The following is a 23,937-nucleotide window of genomic DNA, read 5'->3' on the forward strand; positions in this document are numbered from 1 at the left end:
TAACTTCCTGCAATTGTACACATTTTGCCATGTTCATATGATATCTGAGTTCGAGTGACTAAAAAAATGTATGGGTGCACCCTGAATGTCAGGGCCTCTGGGCACATGCTTTACATGCCCGCGTGGTAATTTGATGATTACTACAAGGTTTAGATAGCTGGCTAGACTACCTTCATCAACAATTTTTGGAGTGACTGTCATTGGAAACTGCTGATGCCCGACCAATTTTCAAAAGTGCACCTTGTGTATTCTACTTTTTTTTAACTGTAAGTTGAGACCCTGGCAGCGGAGGCTGTAGTCTCCATATAGGCAGAGGCACCACTGGTAAAAAGTATAATATACATACTAATAATAACAGGCCCACAACTGTATTATGAATAAAATGAGTAATAGCAATGACATACAATACATCAAAAACTTAATTGCACAGCATTATAAACTCCATCAACTTTGATCTTGTGCTTTTCAAGTAAATGTATTGAGCTGTCAAAAGTGTGTTGCTGTCCCATAAACACATAGTGCAAATGTGTAGCTTTCAACTATCTTCCGTGTTATACACTGACTATAACAAACATTAAGAACACCTACTATTTTCATGTCATGGGGGAGGGTGGACGACGACGAGAACGCAATATTAGGAAGGTGTTCCTAATGTTTGTATACTCAGTGTACATCCGTTTCTGAGACCGCATGGCAAAGCAAGGCACAAATTGGAAAAATCCTAAACATGCGGTACACTGCACGCATCGCAGCCTCGTCTGGCAGATGAGTCGCAGCGGTGCGGATTGCCTCCCACTGAAATAAATTAACTTCCTCCAGACCGCATACAAAGAAACCACAGTTGGTTTGCAGTCGGCCTGCCCTGTTCTGGTAATGACAGCAGAGCACTGCTCAACGTTCAATCTGTCTTCCAGCCCACTTTCTATATCGTGTATTATTTTCTTCTGACCTTCAAGAGACTACAGAAGTGCTTTCTTCGATCTTTTGTAAGTAATGGAACTTTTTTTTAAATTTTATTGGCCACATGGCAAATTGGGAAAAGTTGTACAACTTTTAGTAATGCTTTGAATACGTGTGTATAATCGGGGATGTCTGAAATACAGGTGATATTTATATGTAGGCCTCGCCATCACTTCTAATTACAGCATTAGGTCATCTAGCTTCTGTAAAATATGCTGCATGTTTTTAGAAATGTTTCCATTTTCTTTGCTGTATTTAAATCGGAAGTCAGCAGTTGAAACAATAACAAAGCGTCATCCATACCCCAATTTCTGGTTTTAAAAAAAATCTGAGGATAGGGCTGGAGAAATGTAACCACTCTCAAATTCATAGACAGAGCTATGGATATATAAGGACTGACCATTCATGAAATCAACATTATAGTTTTAACCATGTTTTGAGGCTATATAGTGTTTGTTTACAAACGTTGGAATGAAATAAGTTTATATTTTGGGTTCTGATCGGGTATGACAGTTAAACTAAGCTCATGAGGCATTTATAAATTATAGACTTGAAGGATCAATGGGTACATTTGATTTATTCGGAAGTCCAAACTTGGATGAAGCAACCGCAATTTGCCCTTTTTTAATTGAATGTACTATTTAGGCTACTGTGATAAACAAATTATGCACTGCAAACACAAAGTCTGCAAACGGGGATTATGTTCAAGGTGAGATGGGGTAGCATGTGTGTGCTGGGGAGTATTTTGAGTCGTGGCAGGCGTACTACATCAGTCCCTCGTGTCATCCAGCATGGAGTTCCGAGTGTCAGTCGGAATGGAATTTATTAGACTGTCAGTGTCTGTGTGTGACTTCGAGCTGCACGTGGAAACTATTTAGGCTTTTCCAAATTGTCATTGGAAGTCCTTGCTGCTCTGGACACATGCTTTACTGGGTCGTTCGACCAATGAAGTGCCTTTTGAGTAGTGTAACATAGTGCCCTAATTTTAACATTCTGTCATAAAGAGAACATGTGCAATTTAATAAATAAATAAAAATTTCCCATCTCATTAAATAAATAAAAATATTATAGTAAGTGCCTATTAGGCAAGGGATAAACACCGAGGTTCTGTACTTGGAAATAATGGATGACGCAGTGGGACAAGCGAGTCCCTTTGTGTTGTTCATTTTGAAAGCACACAATTACCGTTAGATATACACTACCGTTCAGAAGTTTTGGGTCACTTAGAAATGTCCTTGTTTTTGAGAAAAAAAAAGAAGAAAAAAAAGTTCATTAAAATAACATCAGTGATCAAAAATACAGTGTAGACATTGTTAATGTTGTAAATGACTATTGCTGGAAACAGCAGATTTTTTTATGGAATATCTAAATAGGCATACAGAGGCCCATTTATCAGCAACCATCACTCATGTGTTCCAATGACACGTTGTATTAGCTAATCTAAGTTTATAATTTTGAAAGGCTAATTGATCATTAGAAACTCTTTTGCAATTATGTTAGCACAGCTGAAAACTGTTGTCCTGATTAAAGAAGCAATAAAACTGGCCTTCTTTCGACTAGTTTAATATCTGGAGCATCAGCATTTGTGGGTTCGATTACAGGCTCCAAATGGCCAGAAACAAAGAACTGTCTTCTGAAACTCGTCAGTCTATTCTTGTTCTAAGAAATGAAGGCTATTCCATGCGAGAAATTGCCAAGAAACTGAACATCTTTTACAATGCTGTGTACTACTCCCTTCACAGAACAGCGCAAAATGTCTCTAACCTGAATAGAAAGAGGAGTGGGAGGCCCCGGTGCACAAATGAGCAAGAGAATAAATACATCAGTCCTCAACTAGCAGTTTCATTAAATATTACCCGCAAAACACCAGTCTCAACGTCAACAGTGGAGAGGCGACTCCGGGATGCTGGCCTTCTAGGTAGAGTTGCAAAGAAAAAGCCATATGTCAAAAAAATAAAAGATTAAGATGGGCAAAAGAACACCGATACTGGACAGAGGACCTCTGCCTTGAAGGCCAGCATCCAGGAGTCGCCTTTTCACTGTTGACGTTGAGACTGGTGTTTTGCGCTGTTCTTCAGCCACAAAACAACAGAAAATGGCTCAAAAGAGTAAAGCCAACTCACCTGCTTTTACACTATGATTTGACTATTAATGTTCAATGTTTATTTTGAAAAAAATATGGAAACAGGAAACAAAGGGCTGTGAGACAGAGGTTTAATCAAAAATCAAATCCAACTTTGTCACATGCGCCGAAAACAGGAGGTACAGGATGGGACTAAGTATACACCCCTGAGGGGCCCCTGTGTTGAGGAACAGCTTGGCTGACGTGTTGTTGCCTTTTGTCCAGGTGGGAAAGGGCAGTGTAGAGTGCGATTTAGATTGCGTCATCTGTGGATCTGTTGGGGCGGTATGCAAATTGGAGTGGGTCTAGGGTATCCGAGAGGATGCTGTTGATGTGAGCCATGACAAGCCTTTCAAAGCACTTCATGGCTACTGACGTGAGTGCTACGGGGCGGTAATTACTTAGGCAGGTTACCTTCGCTTCCTTGGGCACAGGGACTATGGTAGTCTGCTTGAAACATATAGGTATTATCAGTGAAGACACCAGTTGGTCCACGCATGCCTTGAGTACACGTCCTGGTAATCCATCTGGCCCCGCGGCTTTGTGAATGTTGACCTGTTTAAAGGTCTAGCTCACATCGGCTACCGAGAGCATTATCTCAGCCATCCAGAACAGCTGGTGCTCTCGTGCATGCTTCAGTGTTGCTTGCCTCGAAGCGAGCATGAAAGGCATTTAGCTCATCTGGTAAGCTCACGTGATTGGGCAGCTCGTGTCTGGGTTTCCCTTTGTATTCCTTAATCGTTTTCAAACCCTGCCACATCCGACGAGCATCGGAGCTGGTGTAGTAGGATTCAATCTTAATCCTGTATTGACGCTTTGATGTTTGATGGTTCGTCTGAGGGCATAGCGGGATTTCTTATAGGCGTCTGGATTAGTGTCCAGCTCCTTGAAACCGGCAGCTCTATCCTTTAAGCTTGATGCTGATGTTGCCTGTAATCCATGGCTTCTGGTTGGGATATGTACGTATGGTCACTGTGGGGACGATGTTGTCGATGCACTTATTGATGAACCCGATGACTGAGATGGTATACTCCTCAATGACATTGGATGAATCCCAGAACATATTCAAGTCTGTGCTAGCAAAACAGTCCAGTAGCGTAGCATCCGCCTCATCTGACCATATCTGACCACTTCCGTATTGAGCGAGTCATTGGTACTTTCTGCTTTAGTTTTTGCTTGTAAGCAGGAATCAGGAGGATAGAATAATGGTCAGATTTGCCAAATGTAGGGTGGGGAAGAGCTTTGTATGCATTTCTGTGTGTGGAGTAAAGTTGGTGGTCCAGAATTTTTTTCCCTCTGGTTGCACATTTTTGTAACAATGATTTAAGTTTTCCCCCTTTAAAGTCCCTGGCCACTAGGAGGCAAGTCTAGAGGAATGAGCACATTCCAGGACCTGGGAGTCCTTGACAAACATCTGGTTAGCCCCCCACTGAAGGACCTGTCGGACGTGGACGAAGTGTTCTTGAGCTGACCGGGAAAAAACAAGGATGTCGTCAAGGTAGACAAACACGAACCAGTTCAACATATCACGTAGCACATCGTTGACCAGGGCCTGGAACACTGCAAGAGCATTGTTCAGTCCGAATGGCATAACAAGGTACTCATCGTGCCCGCTAGCCATGTTAAAAGCTGTCTTCCATTCGTCTCCTTCCTCTATCCGAAGGTCCAACTTTGAGATCGTCGCTCCCTGGAGAGGCTTGAAAGGAGATGAGTGGTAGAGGGTAGCGTTTTTTAACTGTGATGTCATTAAGGCCCTGGTAGTTGATACACTGGGAGACTGATGGACGAACACTCCCTGCAGCAAGAGAGTCCTCAATGTACCTGTCCATGGTCTTGGTCTCCAGACCCGACAGGGATTAAAGTCGCCCCCGAGGAGATGTAGTTCCCGGGATAAGGTCGATAGCGCGGTCGTAGTGTCGATGCGGAGGGAGAGATGTAGTGCGGGCCTAATTGAAAACCCCCTAGAGTTCCTGACACTCCGCGGGAATAGCGGAGAGATCCGAGACTTCTCCCAAGCCTGCAGGAAGACGTCCCGGGGCAGGCTGCGCAGACTTCTGACAATGCGCGTGGCAGAACGGGCTCCAACCCATGATAGAATTAGTAGCCCAGTCGATCAGAGGATTGTGCCTCTGGAGCCATGGAAACTCCAAAACCACAGGTGTATGAAGGTATTCAATGAGCAGGAACTGCATAGACTCACTGTGATTACCTGACACTCTCAGGTTAATGGGAAAATTAGTGTGGGTGACTCTGCCAATAGAGTGCCCTTCCAGCGCTCTGATGTCCATCGGAATGGAGAGGAGTTGTGTGGGGATTCCCAGCTCCGGCACCAGGGTAGCATCCATAAAGCTCTCGTTGGCCCCAGAGTCAATCAGTACCCGGAGAGATTTGGACTGGTCACCCCACAACAGGATAGAATGGAGAAATGGAAGACGAACTGGCAACAGACAAACACAGGGGATAATGGGGAAAGTAGGAGAAACCTCGTGGGTGGTTGAGACGAGCACAATACAGGTGAAACAGATCAGGGTGTGACAGGATACAGGAAGGGAGGTGTCAAAATGCTGAATTAAGTCTAATTTTCCATGTCACTTCATTTAATATAACAGACTTTTAAAATGGAATGTTTGTGCACAATGTCTACTTAAAATATAGACAACCCTACTGTGTGCACCACATTGACAGACAGTAACCATTTGTTTACATTACAAAGCATGTTTCGGTGCTTTGGTGGATATATTCTGTTTGTCTTAAAGCGTGTGCGCGAGATATAGAGCGAGTGCGTGTTCGTGTGTGCACTGGTGACTCACCAGTATGTAGAATGAAATATTTCCCCAAGACCCACCCAGCATTGTACTGTCGAGTGCAATGGGAGGAAAAGTCAAGAGAAAACAAAATCAGTGTCACACAAAAGTTTCACCACTTGCTAATTTCTCAGTTAAATACAAAAAAATAATTAGGCCTTATTTTACTCCACAATTCCCCTCTCAATTCCCCACAGTGCTATTATTACTATTTTGTTATCACTTTATTTTGATACTTTTTTCTCTCTAAGCTGTCTTTCCCAAACTTGTATGGATACCAAAGCCATCTTTACCTGTTTTGCATGGGCAGTTTTAAAACCAAATATTGCAAGCACTCAGAAGATTTTTGTTGTTGTTGCTAAAGCCCATTGAATCTTTGTAACGAATGATCCCATCCAACAGATTTGTGTGTGTGTGTGTGTGTGTGTGTGTGCGTGCGGTTATGGTGACTCATACAGTCATTATATTCCAGCTTGCCTAATCCACCACACCTATCAGGTCTGAGAGAGAGAACAGGGTTGAATCTTGTTCCTGGAGCAGTCTGGTCTTGCTGTGATGTTAGCTGCTCGACCCAGTAGGTGGAATAAACAGTGTTCCTGAATCCTGACCTTATGATTGTGTGTGTTGAAACATTGATGCAGGGTTGCAGCAATCAGTAGGGTCACATACAATAAAAAAACTTTAAAATACTGGAGGTGCATTTGTTCTAGTTTCACTGGGATAAAGGGAGGACAAAGATGGCACTTTTCTGAATATTCAATTGGTTCCATTTATTGGGGCAAGCTAAATCGAGCAGACCATGTGTATTGTAAAAGTATTTGACATTTGCATTTGCCCCACTCAGTGCACCGGACAGGATAAAGAACGCAGTAGGTGCAGTGCAGGCATACAACTCCTCACTGGGTAAATGGAATTGTGCTGGGTAGTGATGCATGTTCAGTGACCACCAATATAAATATCATGTATATTTTATGGGCATATTACATCACGCAAACCCAAGGTGTGTGTGCACTGTTCATAAAATGATGTGTAAAACTAAACCACTGGGGTAAAATGATCATATTACACTACCAATAATAATAGCACACTCCCCCATCATCTGAGCCAGTGGCTCATTGACAAGGGACAGTGCGTTTGAAAGAGGCAGCTTTGCCTGTGCCATCCCACTAGGCACACACTGGTTGAATCAACATTGTTTCCACATCATCTCAATTAAATTATGTTGAACCAACGTGGACTAGACGTTGAATTGATGTCATGCTGCATGTTTTTATATTACTGGCTGTGCTGTTTTTTTTTTTTTTTAATGAGCAGAATATTGGATAACTGTCCAGCTCAATGTAACATTGATAGGTTCAGGCATTTTCCCTATACCTATCATGAGGTTGCTACAACCTAGCCTATGAATGAAAGTTTACAATAAAGATGCACATGTCGAGAGAAATTTGAGTAATCAAGTTGACAGACATTGTGCAGAGCGGTTTTGAATGTGTCAAACTTCCTGCAGCTAGCTGATCTAGGGTGTATTCATTAGTCCAACGAGTTGCAAACTAGAGATTCTATTGGACAAATTCAGGTATGTCTATACCTGTTTCGTTCCGTTTAAGAAAAGTTTTTCAACAGAATTGGTGGAATGAATACAGTCCCTGATCACATGCAAACACAGTTCATGTTCATTCATTCATAGCAGCCATATATAAACAGCATGAGCCCTTTGATCATTCAATAATACTTTCTCACATCTACGCGCTCTCCTCCTCTCAGCTTTTTTTGACCAGGAGAAAAAACATTTTCAAGTCAAACCTTCATATCATAACCGCTAACCACTACACACAGCCTAAATCATTGTCACATTAGCTAACGTCATGTCAACATTGCTACTAGAACTAACACGTTAGTAAGCCCGCTACAATCATGCCGTACAGTTTAAAGTTAGCAAGCAGTTTAGCAGTTACACTGGCGGGCCCTGTGGCCTTGACTTGGGAGAGTTCCAGTGTTGGATAGCGAGCAGACTAGGTAACATAAGTGTTTGAGTAGGTTAAACTAGCTAGCTGCATTTGCTAGCTAAGTAAGTGGAAGTGAAAAAAATACTAAATATAGCTAGCTCTCTCTCTCTCTTTCTTTGCCTTCATTTATGAAGAAATTAATTTGTTAAAAACTTTTCAACTATTGTCTTCCTCTCTCTTTGAGTCAACTACTCACCAGATTTTATGCACTGCAGTGCTGGCTAGCTGTAGCTTTCAGTACTAGATTCAGTCTGTAGAAGTGGGTGAGAACCATGAGCCTCCTAGGGTTTGTATTGAAGTCAATGTGCCCAGAGGAGGACGGAAACCATGGTGCTACGTACCATACAGAGTGTGGTTGAGGCTACTGTAGGCCTTCATTGAAGTGTGTTTTACTAAATTATTGGTGACATGAATATATTTTGTGTAGTTTATCTAAAAAGGATAACTTTTTAAATGTTTCACTATTTTTATTTTCACTGAAGAGGTGGGCCCTCCTCTTCCTCTGAGGAGCCTCCACTGTTTGATATATTATTGCTTAACAAGGGCTTGTGAGATTTACAGAGAGGCTACAGAGGCGCGTGTGCTGCAGTGCTAAATACTCAAAGGGCTGCCACTCGGACATCTGGTCCACTAGTCCGGATTCTGTCACCTGGCAGTGTGTTTTTGACTTGGTAGGAGGACATGACTGGTACAAGGAAATGACTGGTATAAGAAATGTGGTGGAAACTCAATAGCCCATGCTTCCACCAAGCCAATGTTTATAGATTTGTGGGAAGTAGGGAACTAGTGCATTGGAATGCACCCCTGGTTGTCACGTTGCCATGACCTAATAAAATAAATAGATCAGCATAAACAACAGACCTCTATCTGCCATTGATTAAAGGTACCCTCGGCCTGCATGCAGAGTGGAGCAGGAGCTCGGCTGGAGATCAACCATATTATGTTCTATTTCTGGGCGCCACCACAGATTCCTGGCACATCGCTGTTTGTGGGTGTTTGCCCTGACATGCTTTACAGGATCAGACCATTGGGCAGAGACAGTTTTTCCACTTCTGATGTTAGCTTGACAAATCAATGTTTGTGTGTGTGTGTCTGTTTGTGTGCGTGTTCAAAGCACATGAATAGGACAGCTGCATGCAAGGCTACCTGATTCCAGTCACATTGACAGGCAGGCAGCTGACCATACAACTTTTTCTCATCACCATAGTGACACAAGAAAATACTGGCACCACACACCACAAGGGCACACATTCCAACATGCCAATATGTCACTGCATGTGGGTAACTGCATGTCACCTACTCGCTCGGATCTGTGATTGAGCAGTGAGCACCGGTTGTGGGTGTAGTAGTTGTATGTTTATGTAGCTTGTAGCGCATGTCATTGTGTAAACTGACGTTGATTATGGCAACATGACTGAAACGTGTGTTATTTTATTTCATGACCCTCACTTTTTTATTTGTGCATATGTCATTTAATGTTACTCCCCATTTCTCACTGTTTGTTTCTGAGAGTCTTTTATCACTTTTCTCCTTTAGGATGCATACATCCCTCTTTGCACACAGTGGATTTTTGTATAATAATAATTCAACATTTTAGAAAAGTTTCAGAAATTCCAACTGGTAAAAGTTTTACATGGTGTAAGAAACATTTGAAAGAATCTTGCACTATTTGTGTATGTAATTTTCATAAGAACAAATGTATGAATTTCACACGTATTAAGTTAACTATGTGCTTTTGCCCAGAGGTTTGTATGCATGGACTTGTATATTTGCCTGTTTGAAAAGTTACTTACATTTTTGCATAATCAGTATGTACATGCACTCAACACTCCTTTACACAAGTCTTTGGATTGCTGCACACACACTCTTATTGTTGGATCCTCTGGTATAGAATGCACTAAGCCTTTGTGGAAAATTGTGTCCGGTCTTTAAACAGTTGCTCAAACCCTATGTTGTGCCCCATATTCTGGGCATTTCACATTTACATACATTCTACTACAGTAATCCAATCCAGATTTACTATGAGCTCTAATACTCCTCAAACTCTATAAGGAGGTTCCTTCCAACGTGCTGGGGGATGGGAGGTAAAACTAGGGTAATACACTTGTCTGTTCCACCTTCAGGGCCAGTTCCAATTTACCTCCTAGTCCCTATACCCCCTAGACAATTGTGTGTGTGTGTGTGTCTGTATATATATATGAGTGTATACCTACACCCATACCTACTGTATATCTCATTGGATAGGCATAATCAATGAATCAATCAAAAAATATATAAAAAGCACAGTGGCTAGGAACACCTCCTTAGAATGGCAGGAACCTAGGAAGAAACCTAGAGAGGAACCTTGTTCAGAGGGGTGGCCAGTGGTCTTCTGGCTGAGCCGGGTGGAGATGATAAAAAATACATGTTCAAATGTTCATAGATGACCAGGAGAGGGGGGACAGAGAGAGAAGATAAGAGGGAGCATACCTAAGATCAAACAGGACACCAGATTAGACAGGAGAATTACACCAGATAGGACATACCGAACCTACGTACCCCCCCCCCCCCCCCCCCTGGACAGGGACAACCAGGCAGGATATAACCCTACCCACTTTGCCAAAGCACAGCCCCCATACCACCAAAGGGATATCAACAGACCACTACCCTGAGACAAGGCTGAGTATAGCCCATGAAGGTCTCCCCCATCACACGAGCCCAAGGGGTTGCAAAACCAGACAGGAAGATCATGTCAGTGACTCAATCCACTGAAGTCAAGTATAGCAAAAACAAAGCCTGGCATGACATGACGTGATGCACCCTTCTAGGGACCGCATGGGAGAGTGCGAGTAAGCCAGTGACTCAGCCCTCGTAATAGGGTCAGAGGCAGAGAATCCTACTGGAGAAAGGGGAGCCTGCCAGACAGAGACAGCAAGGGTGGTTTGTCACTCCAGTGCCTTGCCGTTGACCTTCGCAACCAAGGGCCAGACTACACTCAATCACAGGACCTATTGAAGAGATTAGTCTTCTCTAAAGACTTAAAGGTTGAGACCGAGTATGCCTCTCTCACATGGATCGGCATTCCATAAGAATGGAGCTCGTAAGGAGAAAGCCCTGCCTAGTCCTTTTTTCTTAGAAATTCAAGGAACAATAAGGATGCCTGCGTCTTGTGACCATAGCTTACGTGTAGGTATGTACAGCAGGACCAAATTGGAGAGATAAGTAGGAGAATGTCAAAGTAATGCTTTATAGGTTAGAAGTAAAACCTTGAATTCAATCCTACCCTTAATAGGAAGCCAGTGTAGCGATGTTATCACTGGAGCAATATGATCAAATGTTTGGATCTAGTCAAGATTCTAGCAGCCATATATTGCACTAGTTTTATTTCGCCTTATCCATGTAGTCACAGAGTAGAGCATTGCAGTAGCCTAATCTTTTTAGGAGGTATATCAGCTTTAATATTGCAGATAGATTGTAAACTAATGTAAATACCTTTACATAAGTATACAATCAGACACTTTGCGAAGAGACTCAAAATTGAGCTCAGGTGCATCCTGTTTCCAATGATCATCCTTGAGGTGTTTCTACAACTTGATTGGATTCACCTGTGGTAAATTCAATTGATTGGACATGATTTGGAAAGGCGCACACCCGTCTACATAAGGTCCCACAGTTGACAGTGCAATCCAAGGTAATGGTGGTGAGTGATATCCAGAGCAAGGTGGTGGTGAGATGTGGAACAGGAGCCAGAGACAGAGCGGTAACTGCAAGGAGAGGACAAAAATGGTATAAGGCAGGAAACCGAGCAAGGCAGAGCAACAGGATCTTGAGAATAGACAAAAGGCTAGAGTGATAACTGACTGAGCAGAGATTACGATCTGGCAGGGATGAGTTTATGTAGAGGTCTTGATTTATGAGATGATTTGCAGCTGGTAGGGATCAGCTCTGACTCCAGCACACCTGTGTCCAACCACACAATCACACCAAGGGAGAAAGAGTGTTTTCAGGGGGAGAACTGAAGGTTAGGAAGACACCGGATGAACACCAGAGGGCGTAGTGGGCGCAGATGTGACACACAGATCTGGGGAAGGGTACCAAAAAATGTCTGCAGCATTGAAGGTCCCCAAGAACACAGTGGCCTTCATCATTCTTAAATGGAAGATGTTTGGAACCACCAAGACTCTTCCTAGAGCTGGCCGCCTGGCCGCCTTTCTATGCATATCTAACTTCATCTGCATTCATCTGAGTAGGTTCTCCCAGCCATGTGGACGATTGAAAACAGGGTAGCAACATTTTAGAGCATATTACTATTTGCCTGTGAATAACCAGACCTTCATACACACTTGCTATGCTGAATTCTTGACGCACAACCAAGGTGCTGCCCATATCCTAGCAGCACGCCCACGAGCCACTCAGGCAGAGAATGACACGTGGAAGAGGGCGAGGAATGAGATGGGAGTACACATCCAGGCTTAATAATGTAATGAAACAAGCAGGGAGCAGTTTTTGAACCCTCAACATTCTAGCCTGAAGTCCAGCAAGCTATCGACTGTGCCCAAATGTATTAATTGGGGTTGGGGCCGATTGTGGCTCAAAACACTTAATCAATTGGAATCTTAAACAAGTGGTAAGGGGAAAAGTATTATTATTAGTTTTTCACAAGCGTAGCGTGCTGTGAATTCTGCTAACTTTCTATGATGGGATATTAGCTGAACAACAGACTATTCAACCTTTACGAAATAATTGCCTAATAGCAGAGCTAGGTGTGAACCCCCACCCCCCACCCCAACTTACAACAAATCATTTGAATCTATCTTTCCACATCTACCTACACACGTATCTACCTACACATGGTTAATGTTCTGGAAAAAAAAAATATATATATGTGTGTGTATGTGTATATATGTGTACGGAGCGCGGTATGGGGGTCATGTTTCGGAGGTCGTATGACTCCACATTTGCCTCTCCAGAGCCTGTTAGGGAGTTGAGACAAGATCATAATTGAAAAATAAGCATCTGAAATATTTTTGTATATGTTTGTCAAAAGAGAGATCAGGGTCCAGAGTAATGCTGAGTTCCTTCACAGTTTTATTTGAGACGATTGTACAACCAACGAGATTCATGTCAGATCCGACTGCAGATATCTTTTATTTCTTGAGACCTAGAACTAGCATCTCTGTTTTGTGCGAGTTTAAAAGTAAAAAACAATGTCCGCCATCCACTTTCTTATGACTGAAACACAAGCTTCCAGGGTGGGCAATTTTGGGTCTTCACCATGTTTCATTGCATAAGCAAACTTAACACATCAAATAGCAAATTACCACCTTGGAGCGTTAAATTACATTTACGTTTCAATATGGTCATCTGTTATTAGACGCAATCAGTTTTCAAGATTCGTTGTGGTCGTTTCTATAGCTGAATTTTTGCACAAATCGGCTCCCATATGAGGTCCAGCATCAGGGTGAGAATTACAGGGGCGCCAGAGGGGCTCAGTTCCCCTGTATGAGACGTTAACTCCCCTAAGAAAAAAAGGTCAAGTTCAGCCAGAGAGGTTAGGGAAGTTCCCCCTTACCTCTTTGGTGTTCACACATCTGAAAGGACTGGAAAGGTGTAAGCAATAGATGGCACCACCTAGTCCTCCAATTGGCTAAGTGGAGCTTTGTGGACCGTGTACATGGAGCAGGGTTTAGGAGCTGAAATGGAATACAATTTTTTTTTACCAGAACACAGTTCTGAATGACCAGATCCATGATTCATGGTTAATGATATCAGTGCACGTCACTGTAGCTTATATAGGCTGTTGCTCTTTCTTTTGGACAAACATTTATAGCCAGGTACGTGTTTTCAGTGTTGAACCCATGTGTATATGTTTTTTGTGTACTTAAGCTATGTTAGTATGTACCTGTATATTGGTGAATGTTTTGTAATCTTTCTGCTCAGACGTGGATTGTTGTTCAGCTTGCTGCAACTCATATTGTATTACATTTCTTTATTTGACCTGCTTGTTGCTACTGTATATTCACAGGTATGTATTCACAGTATGTGTACACAGTACTCTCCTCGGAGCCCACTAGGTTGATGTGGGTGTGATTAATGAAAGTGTGTTATATACAGAAAATATATTTCAGATTCTTTATTGTCCTGTGTGCCTTGCTATCTCCACAGAGCACCAGCATGATGCCAGGACTCACCTGGTGATCGGTTCCCCTTTCAGGAGATATGGCGTCAGGGCTAAACCCAGAGGAAGCCCCTCTGGACGATGGAGTCATCCCCTTGGACATTGATAACGTCCACATGCTACTGCAAGGTCAGTCCACAGACAGAAGGGGTAACACAGACACGTCACAGGGGCAATAAAGATTAAGCATTCGTTCAGAATGTGGTAGTGAGAGGAATATGGTAGTGAGAGGAAGTCCAGTCGCGGGTAGTGGGAGAGGATGGAACTTGGTGAAATTGGGCCGACATTCTTCTAATTTTCTCATTGATGAAACATCTGATCTCAATACATTTTTCTGTTCCCAAAACTAGAATATGTTATGAAAAATTGCGTTGTTTAGGAGTACAAGGTCGAATTGAGTAGATGTTCCCTAATGGAAATGTACAAATACAGTTGAAGTCAGAAGTTTCCATACACCTTAGCCAAATACATTTAAACTCGGTTTTTCACAATTCCTGACATTTAATCTTAGTAAAAATTCCCTGTCTTAGGTCAGTTAGGATAAACACTTTATTTTAAGAATGTAAAATGTCAGAATAATAGTAGAGAGAAGGATTTATTTCAGCTATTATTTATTTCATCACATTCCCAGTGGGTCAGAAGTTTACACACACTCAATTAGTATTTGGTAGCATTGCCTTTAAATTGTTTAACTTGGGTCAAACGTTTCAGGTAGCCTTCCACAAGCTTCCCACAATAAATTGGGTGAATTTTGTCCCTTTCCTCCTGACAGAGCTGGTGTAACGGAGTCAGCTTTTTAGGCCTCCTTGCTCGCACATGCTTTTTCAGTTCTGCCCACACATTTTCTAGGCCAGGGCTTTGTGATGGCCACTCCAATACCTTGACTTAGTTGGCCATTTTGCCACAACTTTGGAAGTATGCTTGGGGTCATTGTCCATTTGGAAGACCCATTTCCAACCAAGCTTTAACTTCCTGACTGATGTCTTGAGATGTTGCTTCAATATATCCACATAAATTTCTATCCTCATGATGCCATCTATTTTGTGAAGTGCACCAGTCCCTGCTGCATCAGAGCACCCCCATAACGTGATGCTGCCACCCCCGTGCTTCACGGTTGGGATGGTTTTCCTCGGCTTGCAAGCCTCCCCCTTTTTCCTCCAAACATAACGATGGTCATTATGGCCAACAGTTCCATTTTTGTTTCATCAGACCAGAGGACATTTCTCCAAAAAGTATGATCTTTGTCCCCATGTGCTGTTGCAAACCGTAGTCTGGCTTTTATATGGCGGTTTTGAAGGAGTGGCTTCTTCTTTGCTGAGCGGCCTTTCAGGTTATGTCAATATAGGACTCGTTTTACTGTGGATATAGATACTTTTGTACCTGCTTCCTCCAGCATCTTCACAAGGTCCTTTGCTGTTGTTCTGGGATTGATTTGTACTTTTCGCACCAAAGTACGTTCATCTCTAGGAGACAGAACGCTGCGTGGTCCGATGGTGTTTATACTTGAGTACTATTGTTTGTACAGATGAACGTGGTTCCTTCAGGCGTTTGGAAATTGCTCCCAAGGATGAACCAATTTTTTCTGAGGTCTTGGCTGATTTCATTTGATTTTCCCATGATGTTAAGCAAAGAGGCATTGAATTTGAAGGTAGGCCTTGAAATACATCCACAGGTACACCTCCAATTGACTCAAATGATGTCAATTAACCTATTAGAAGCTTCTAAAGCCATGACATCATTTTTTGGGATTTTCCAAGCTATTGAATTTTCCAAGCTATTTTCCGGATATTGAGAAACGGACAGTTTTGAGGGTTGTGGGTGCCTCAGAACCATGGTTCTGAGCCCCCGAAGGTGACCATCCCTTCGGCGACCGATTTGATGGTTGTTCAGCCCCGGAAAGGCCCTGGCTTTTGATCCCAGTCCCCCAAGGCATCGTCAACTTATTGTATGCAAACTTCTGACCCACTTGAATTGTGATACAGGGAATTATAAGTGAAATAATCTGTCTGTAAACAATTGTTGGAGAAATTACTTGTGCCATGCACAAAGTAGATGTCCTAACCGACTTGCCAAAACTATAGTTTGTTAACAATACATTTGTGGAGTGGTTGAAAAACAAGTTTTATTGACTCCAACCTAAGTGTATGTAAACTTTCGACTTCAACTGTATGCTAAATACAATGCACCAATAAGATCTCCCTTGCTTGGGTTTGCCCACCTCCTTGCTTGTTCTGCCCAACATGCTTTATTTCTCCTACAGTTAACAGCACAGATTAACTATCTTTGGTTAGTTATACATAGTAATGTGAGACTCAAATTAGTGAAATTATATTTAGTGCACTGCACTAAAATATAAACGCAATATGTACAGTGTTGGTTCCATGTTTCATGAGCTGAAATAAAACATACATTTGTTTACATCCCTGTTGGAGAGCATTTCCCCTAAGTCAAGATAATCCTCTCACCTGACAGCTGTACCATGTACAAAAAGCTAATTAAACAGCATGATCATTACACAGGTGCACCTTGTGTTCGGGGAAATAAAACGCAAATCTAAAATGTGCAGTTTTGTCATACAACACAATGCCACAGATGCCATAGTTTCAAGTTTTGAGGTAGCGTGTTTGCTTGGCTCAGGCTGCACGCACTTGGCATTCTTTCAACCAGCTTCATGAGGTAGTCACCTGGAATGCATTTCAATTAACAGGCGTGCCTCGTTAAAAGTACATTTTCAACCGTACCGAGCAGATGGCAGACAGCATGTATGGCATTGTGTGGGCGAGCAGTTTGCTGATGTCAAGGTGTTGAACAGTGTGCCCCATGGTGGCGGTGGGGTTATGGTATGGGCAGGCATAAGCTAAGAACAACAAACACAATTGCACTTTAACGATGGTAATTTGAGTGCACAGAGATCCTAAGACCCATTGTCGTGCCATTCATCTGCAGCCATCACCTCATATTACAGCACCATGTCGCAAGGATCTGTACACAATTCCTGAAAGCTGAAAATGACCCAGTTTTTCCATGGCCTATATACTCACCAGACATGTCACCCATTGAGCATGTTTGGGATGCTCTGGATTGATGTGTACGACAGCATTTTCCAGTTCCCACAAATATCCAGCAAATTTGCACAGCCATTGAAGAGGAGTGAGAACATCCCACAGGCCACAATCAACAGCCTGACACTGACTGGTTTTCTTATCTACGCTCCTACTTTTAAAAAAAATAAAAAAAGGTATCTGTGACCAACAGATGCATATCTCTATTCCCAGTCATGTGAAATCCACAGAGTATGGCCTAATGAGTTTATTTCAATTGACTAATGTCCTTATATGAACTGTAACAGTAAAATCTTTGAAATTGTTGCATGTGCAATCAGAAATATTCAGACCCCTTCACTTTTTACACCTCTTGTTATGTGTTATCTGTTATTATAAAATTGTCCCCCCCCCCCCCCCCCCCCATCAATCTACACACAATACCCCATAAGGACAAAGCAAAACAGGTTTTTAGAAATGTTTGCAAATGTATTAAAAATAAAAAATGAAATAATTTTAACCCTTTACTCAGTACTTTGTTGAAGAGCCTTTGGCAGTGATTACAGTCTCGATTCTTATTCGGCATGAAGCTTGGCACGCCTGCATTTGGGGAGTTTCTCTCATTCTTCTCTGTAGATCCCCTCAAGCTCTGTCAGGTTGGATGGGGAATGTTGCTGCACAGCCATTTTCAGGTCTCTCCAGAGATGTTTGATTGGGTTCAGGGTTCAGTCTGAGGTCCTGAGTGCTCTGGATTAGGTTTTCATCAAGCATCTCTCTGTACTTTGATCCGTTCATCTTTCCCTCGATCCTGACTAGTCTCCCATGATGCTGCTACCACCATGCTTCACCGTAGGGATGGTGCCAGGTTTCCTTCAGATGTGACGTTTGGCATTGTGTCCAAAGAGTTCAATCTTGTTTCTCATGGTCTAAGAGTCCTTTCGGTGCCTTTTGGCAAACTCCAAGCGGGCTGACATGTACCTTTTACTGAGGAGGGGAATCTGTCTGGCCACTCTACCATAAATTACTGATTGGTGGAGTGCTTCAGAGATTTATATCCTTCTGGAAAGTTCTCTCATCTCTACAGATGAATGCTGGAGCTCTGTCAGTGACCATCGGGTCCTTGGCTAAGTCCCTTCTCCCCCGATTGCTCAGTTTGGCTGGGCGCCCAGCTCTAGGAAGAATCTTGGTGGTTCCAAACTTCTTCCATTTAAGAATGATGGAGAATACTGTGTTCTTGGTACCCTTCCCCAGATCTGTCCTTCGACACAATCCTGTTTTGGAGTTCTACGGACAAGTTCTTCAACCTCTTGGCTTGGTTTTTGCTCTGACATGCACTGTCAACTGTGGGACCTTTTATATAGACTGGTGTGTGTGCCTTTCCAAATCATGTCCAATCAATTGAATTTACCACAGGTAGACTTCAATCAAGTTGTAGAAATATCTCAAGAATGATCAATGGAAACAAGAGCACGTGAGCTCATTTTTGAATCTCATATCAAAGGGATATGAATACTGAATACTTACGTAAATACGTTTTTAATTTTACATTTTTTATAAATTTGCAAAAAAAAAACTGTTTTTGCTTTGTCATTATGAAGACTTTGTGTATAGATTGATGAGGACATGTTTTCATTTTAATACATTTTAGAATAAGGCTGTAACATAACAAAATGTGGAAAAAGTGAAGGGGTCTAAATACTTTCCGAATGCACTGTATATCTTTGTTCATTGTAAATGTGCATAATTTGCTTGGGATTGGATTAACTTCTTATTTTGTATTGATTGACCTACATCAGGGAAGGCCCTCGAAAAAAACTAAACTCAGTCAGGGACTCAACTTACTGTTGCGAGATAGAATAGTAGAGTACACGAGGTGCAATTTCGAAATTTGGTTGTGCATCAGCAGTTCTCTCTGGTTATATCAGTCACTGATAGTCAGTCAATTAGCCCATGTCAGCTAACATTTTTTAGATTGCTAAATTAGTTTAGCGACCAGCTATCTAAACTTGTTATCCTGGTATGGATGTGGGTATGCAGACCCGATAGCAACCCCCTCATGATGATTTCAGTTTTTGTTGTGGCCTTCATCCCCATCAAAGTTGCCCATACCTGACAAACATTATTTAATTCCCCCTTGGCACTTGTGTAAATCTGAGAGGATTGGATAATATGGAGAATATTACAAATCAGTGAGAAAAGTGGCGCTACTACCATATTACTAATACCTATCCAATTAGTTCAGTGCCTAGGGATGATGGGTTGTTTCTGGACAGGGCTGAAGTCACATGTTTATCACTGTTTCATACATCCCCCAAAAAGCCCAAGCCCTTACGCCAATACTTTCTTGTAGAGCTCAAAGCATTGGATTGGTGTAAGCAATATGGCAATACCTTGCATTCTAGTTTTCATATCTAATTTTCACCTTATACCCATCCACTCCTCTCAAATACCTATAGATCTCTCACTGCCTTGAGATGAAGGCTAGGGATCTCTCTCTCTCTATCTCCCTTTCTCTTTTTTTATGTCTCAGTGGCTCAGTTAAACTCTTCTGTGTGGTCTGGACTCGGCCAAAGCAGACACTACTCGCTGGCACATGGTTGCCAGGCTATGAGGTTTCTGCTATGACCACGAGGTGGTCGGTGTGTGGGGATAGTCATTCTGAGTCACGGTTGTGTCTAAGATAATCTTTCTGTCTAAGGTGATGTCACTTAATATTCATTTCACTTTTTTTATACAGGTAAGTCAATTAACAACAAATTCTTATTTCAAATGACGACCTGTCAAACAGCAAAAAACACATCAATAAACAACAATTACATAATACAACAATGACACAATGCATATCTATATACACAATACATGAAAAGCAAAACACATTCTTCAGTAAAATGGTTCTCTAACATCCGACTGAATTTCCCTATAGGCACCAAATCCACCAACTTGAAGGACTTTTGGAGATCATTCGACATGATGCAACACTTCATTCTGCGTATTGAATTTCAATGTCTCAGGGCTTCCGTGAAGATGTATACCTTGTGAATACACCCCGGGTTCAGGCACGGCAAATTAGGCCCTTTCCCGATCTGGGTAGAAGTTGCCCGTAAGGACCTACACAGAGCTAGGATCAGATTACACCCCTCCAGGGGGAAACATGTGAAAATGACCGTAGGTCAGTATCTAGCAGCAACTTCAACTGCTTTAACATCAAACCTGTAAAACAGGCAAAACACTGCCATAACCGGCTTTATACAAACAAGCAAGAGTGCCATTGTCATACTTCGCTTTCTTAGACAAACACTCTGACTGAGAAATAACTTGTCTTGTTACAAGCTATATTTACGGATCTGCACTATGAGTTATACACTCTTGAGTTTCCCATGCAATGTTGTGCCAGGGTCAAACAACTGAACGTTTGACAGTTTGCTAAAAATGGTTGGATGGCTCGAAAGGTTAATGCCTGTTGTTGACGCAATTAAAGCTCAAAGTGTTGAGTTGCTGGGTCTGAAAAATGTCTGGTTGTTAATGGAGTGGAACTGAAGTTAAAGGTTAGACTCGGTCTCATTGCCATGAGCAGCACAGCAGATATTGAGATGAGCGAGATGGAAGACTTCACTCTGACACGGTCACACACAGTATCTGCGCATGTGCACAGGTTTGCTTCACGATGTTCACAGCGTGGTAGCCAGGGCACCATAGCAGCTAAGAAGTTGTACCCACTATGCTATTTACATACTGCATCTACATCATATCGCTGAGTCTAGGATGAGTGAGGAAACTAATAAATTAAAGAGAAATTGCAGAAAGGCAGAGCGGAAGTGGGAAAAGTCAAAGGTCCATAATGATATTCTGAGAGAGCAACTTGACATATACAGTACCAGTCAAAGGTTTGGACATACCTACTCATTCAAGGGGTTTTCTTAATTTTTTCTTACATTGTAGAAAAATAGTGAAGACATCAAAACTATTTGATAACACATATAGAATCATGTAGTTACCAAAAACAGTGTTAAACAAATCAAATAATATTTGAGATTCTTCAAAGTAGCCACCTTCTGCCTTGATGACAGCTTTGCACGCTCTTGGCATTCTTTCAACCAGCTTCATGAGGTAGTCACCTGGAATTAATTTCAATTAACAGGTGTGCCTCGTTAAAAGTAAAAAAAAATTATGCATTTGAGCCAAGCAGTTGCGTTGTGACAAGGTAGGGGTGGTATACCAAAAACCAATAAGCGCTATGATGAAACTAGCTCTCATGAGGATCGCCACAGGAAGGGAAGATCCAGAGTTACCTCTGCTGCAGATGGTAAGTTCATTACAGTTACCAGCCTCAGAAATTGCAGCCCAAATAAATGCTTCACAGAGTACAAGTAACAGACACATCTCAACATCAATTGTTCAGAGGAGACTGAGTGAATCAGGCCTCCATGGTCGAAGTTCTGCAAAGAAACCACCACTAAAGGACACCAATAATAAGATGAGACTTGCTTGGGCCAAGAAACACGAGAAATGGACATTAGACCGGTGGAAATCTGTCCTTTGGTCTGATGAGTGCAAATTTCAGATTTTTGGTTTGAACAGCCGTGTCTATGTGAGACGCAAAGTAGGTGAACGGATTATCTCTGTATGTGTGGTTCCCACTGTGAAGCATGGAAGAGGAGGAGTGATGGTGTGGGTGTGCTTTGCTGGTGACACTGTCTGCGATTTATTTAGAATTCAAGACACACTTAATCAGTATGGCTACCACAACATTTTGCAGCGATCCAATGTGGTTTGCGCTTAGTGGGACTATCATATGTTTTTCTATAGCGCAATGACCCAAAACACACCTCCAGGCTGTGTAAGGGCTGTTTGACAAAGAAGGAGAGTGATGGAATGCTGCATCAGATAACCTGGCCTCCACAATCACCCAACCTCAACCCAATTGAGATGATTTGGGATTAGTTGGACTGCAGAGTAAAGGAAAAGCATCTAACAAGTGCTCAGCATATGTGGGAACTCCTTCAAGATTGAAGCTGGTTGAGAGAATGCCAAGAGTGTGCAAGCTGTCATCAGGGCAAAGGGTGACTACTTTGAAGAATATAAAATCTAAAATGTATTTTGATTTGTTTAACACTTTTTTGGTTACTACATCAAATAAAATGTTATGTCACATGCACCAAATACACCAGGTTACAGTTAAATGCTTACAAGCCCTAACCAATAATGCAGTTTAAAAGTTTCAAAAATAAAGAGCATGATTCCGTATGAGTTATTTCATAGTTTTGATGTATTCTCTATTATTTTACAATGTAGAAAATAGTAAAAATAAAGAAAATCCCTTGAAATAGTAGGTGTGTCTAAACTTTTCACTGGTACTGCATAACAAGGCAATTTGAAAATGCCAGACGGTGTAACGATCGTCGTAGGTGGAAGAAGGAGAGGACCAAGGTGCAGCATGGTAAGTGTTCATGTTGTAAATTTAATCAAAACTGAACACTAAACAAAATAACAATGAGGAATAACGAGACCGAAACAGTTCTGTCAGGTGATACACACAAAACAGAAAACAACTACCCACAACTCAAGGGCGAAACAAGGCTGCCTAAGTATGGTTCTCAATGACAATGAGACAATGATTGACAGCTGCCTCTGATTGGGAGCCATACCAGGCCAAACACATAGAAATACAAACATAGAACAAAACATAGAATACCCACCCACATCACACCCTGACCAAACTAAAAATAGAAACATACAAAGCAATCTACAGTCAGGGCATGACAGACAGGCTCATTTGTCTAACTTGATCAGTATAACTTGACAGCACTCTTCTCGGCCATTGATGGCCTGATAAATCCTACCCCCGCAAATGTATGTGAACTTTCCTCCACGTCTAAATGGGATGAGTTTGCGACATATTTCAGAGATAAGATAACACACGTTAGGCTGGGTATCAGTCAAGTAAGACCTGATGAGAAGTTTGATATGTGTCCTAGCCTACCACGCAAAGGCACTATGGATCTATTTTCCCTGGTTGATACAGACGTGCTCAGGAAAGTGATATCACAACTTAAGCATTCTACCTGCCTTCTTGAACATATTCCCTCCACCTTGTACAAAACAGTTTTTAATTGCATTTCTGAAGAATTGCGAGCTATTGTTAATCACTCCCTGTTCACAGGCACTTTCCCCACTGCACTAAGAAAACTGCTATGGTGAAACCCTTTCTGAAGAAAAGTATTCTAGATTCTTCAGCTCTTAGATATTTTCAGCCAATCTCCAACCTTCCATTCTTTTAAGCAAAATGTAAATTTCTGTGTCACCAGAGGATTTTAGATCTATGGATAAATGATTAGACTGTATTAGTGATTTAAATACTTGGATGGCTCACAACTTCCTCCAGCGAAATCAAGACAAGACCGAGGTACTTATTGTTGGAGCCAAACCACAGAGAGAGAATCTGGCCGCACATTTTAATTCACGGGCAATAAAGGTGTTATTTTAGATTCTGAACTTAATTTCAAATTGCACGTTAGGAATGTGACCAAAATAGCTTTTACCACCTGAGGAACATTGCCAAGGTGCGGCCGTTTCTCTCTCAGACTGCTACAGAGAGGCTTGACTACTGTAATGCTCTCCTGTCTGGTCTACCCAAGAAAGCCATTGGCAAAACATACTGGTTTTAAGTTTTCTGCACTGACTGCCTGTGAGTTTAAGAATTAATTTTAAGATTCTTCTATTGGTTTTTTAACTATCCCAAATCCTAGGACCAAGAGGTATGGAGAGGCAGCCTTTAGTTACTTTGCTCCCTGACTCTGGAATAACCTGCCAGGGGGGTGCCGAAACTGTGGATATATTTAGTATTTCA

At 42.0% G+C, this 23,937-nt stretch overlaps 1 protein-coding gene across 10 annotated transcripts in view; it reads left to right on the forward strand.

The window, feature by feature from the left end:
* The first annotated feature begins 644 nt into the window (after positions 1–644).
* LOC139415226 (spectrin repeat containing, nuclear envelope 2a) overlaps positions 645–23,937 on the forward strand; it is a 226,507-nt gene continuing 203,214 nt past the window's right edge. For all 10 annotated transcript variants that reach the window (XM_071163142.1, XM_071163152.1, XM_071163147.1 and 7 more), the window contains exons 1-2: positions 645–986; positions 14,037–14,178. In XM_071163142.1, the coding sequence (XP_071019243.1) occupies positions 14,091–14,178 (88 nt within the window). In that variant the 5' untranslated portion in view covers positions 645–986; positions 14,037–14,090. The remainder of the gene's footprint in view (positions 987–14,036; positions 14,179–23,937) is intronic.

The sequence above is a fragment of the Oncorhynchus clarkii genome, chromosome 8, assembly GCF_045791955.1.
Source record: "Oncorhynchus clarkii lewisi isolate Uvic-CL-2024 chromosome 8, UVic_Ocla_1.0, whole genome shotgun sequence".
Lineage (NCBI taxonomy): Eukaryota > Metazoa > Chordata > Actinopteri > Salmoniformes > Salmonidae > Oncorhynchus > Oncorhynchus clarkii.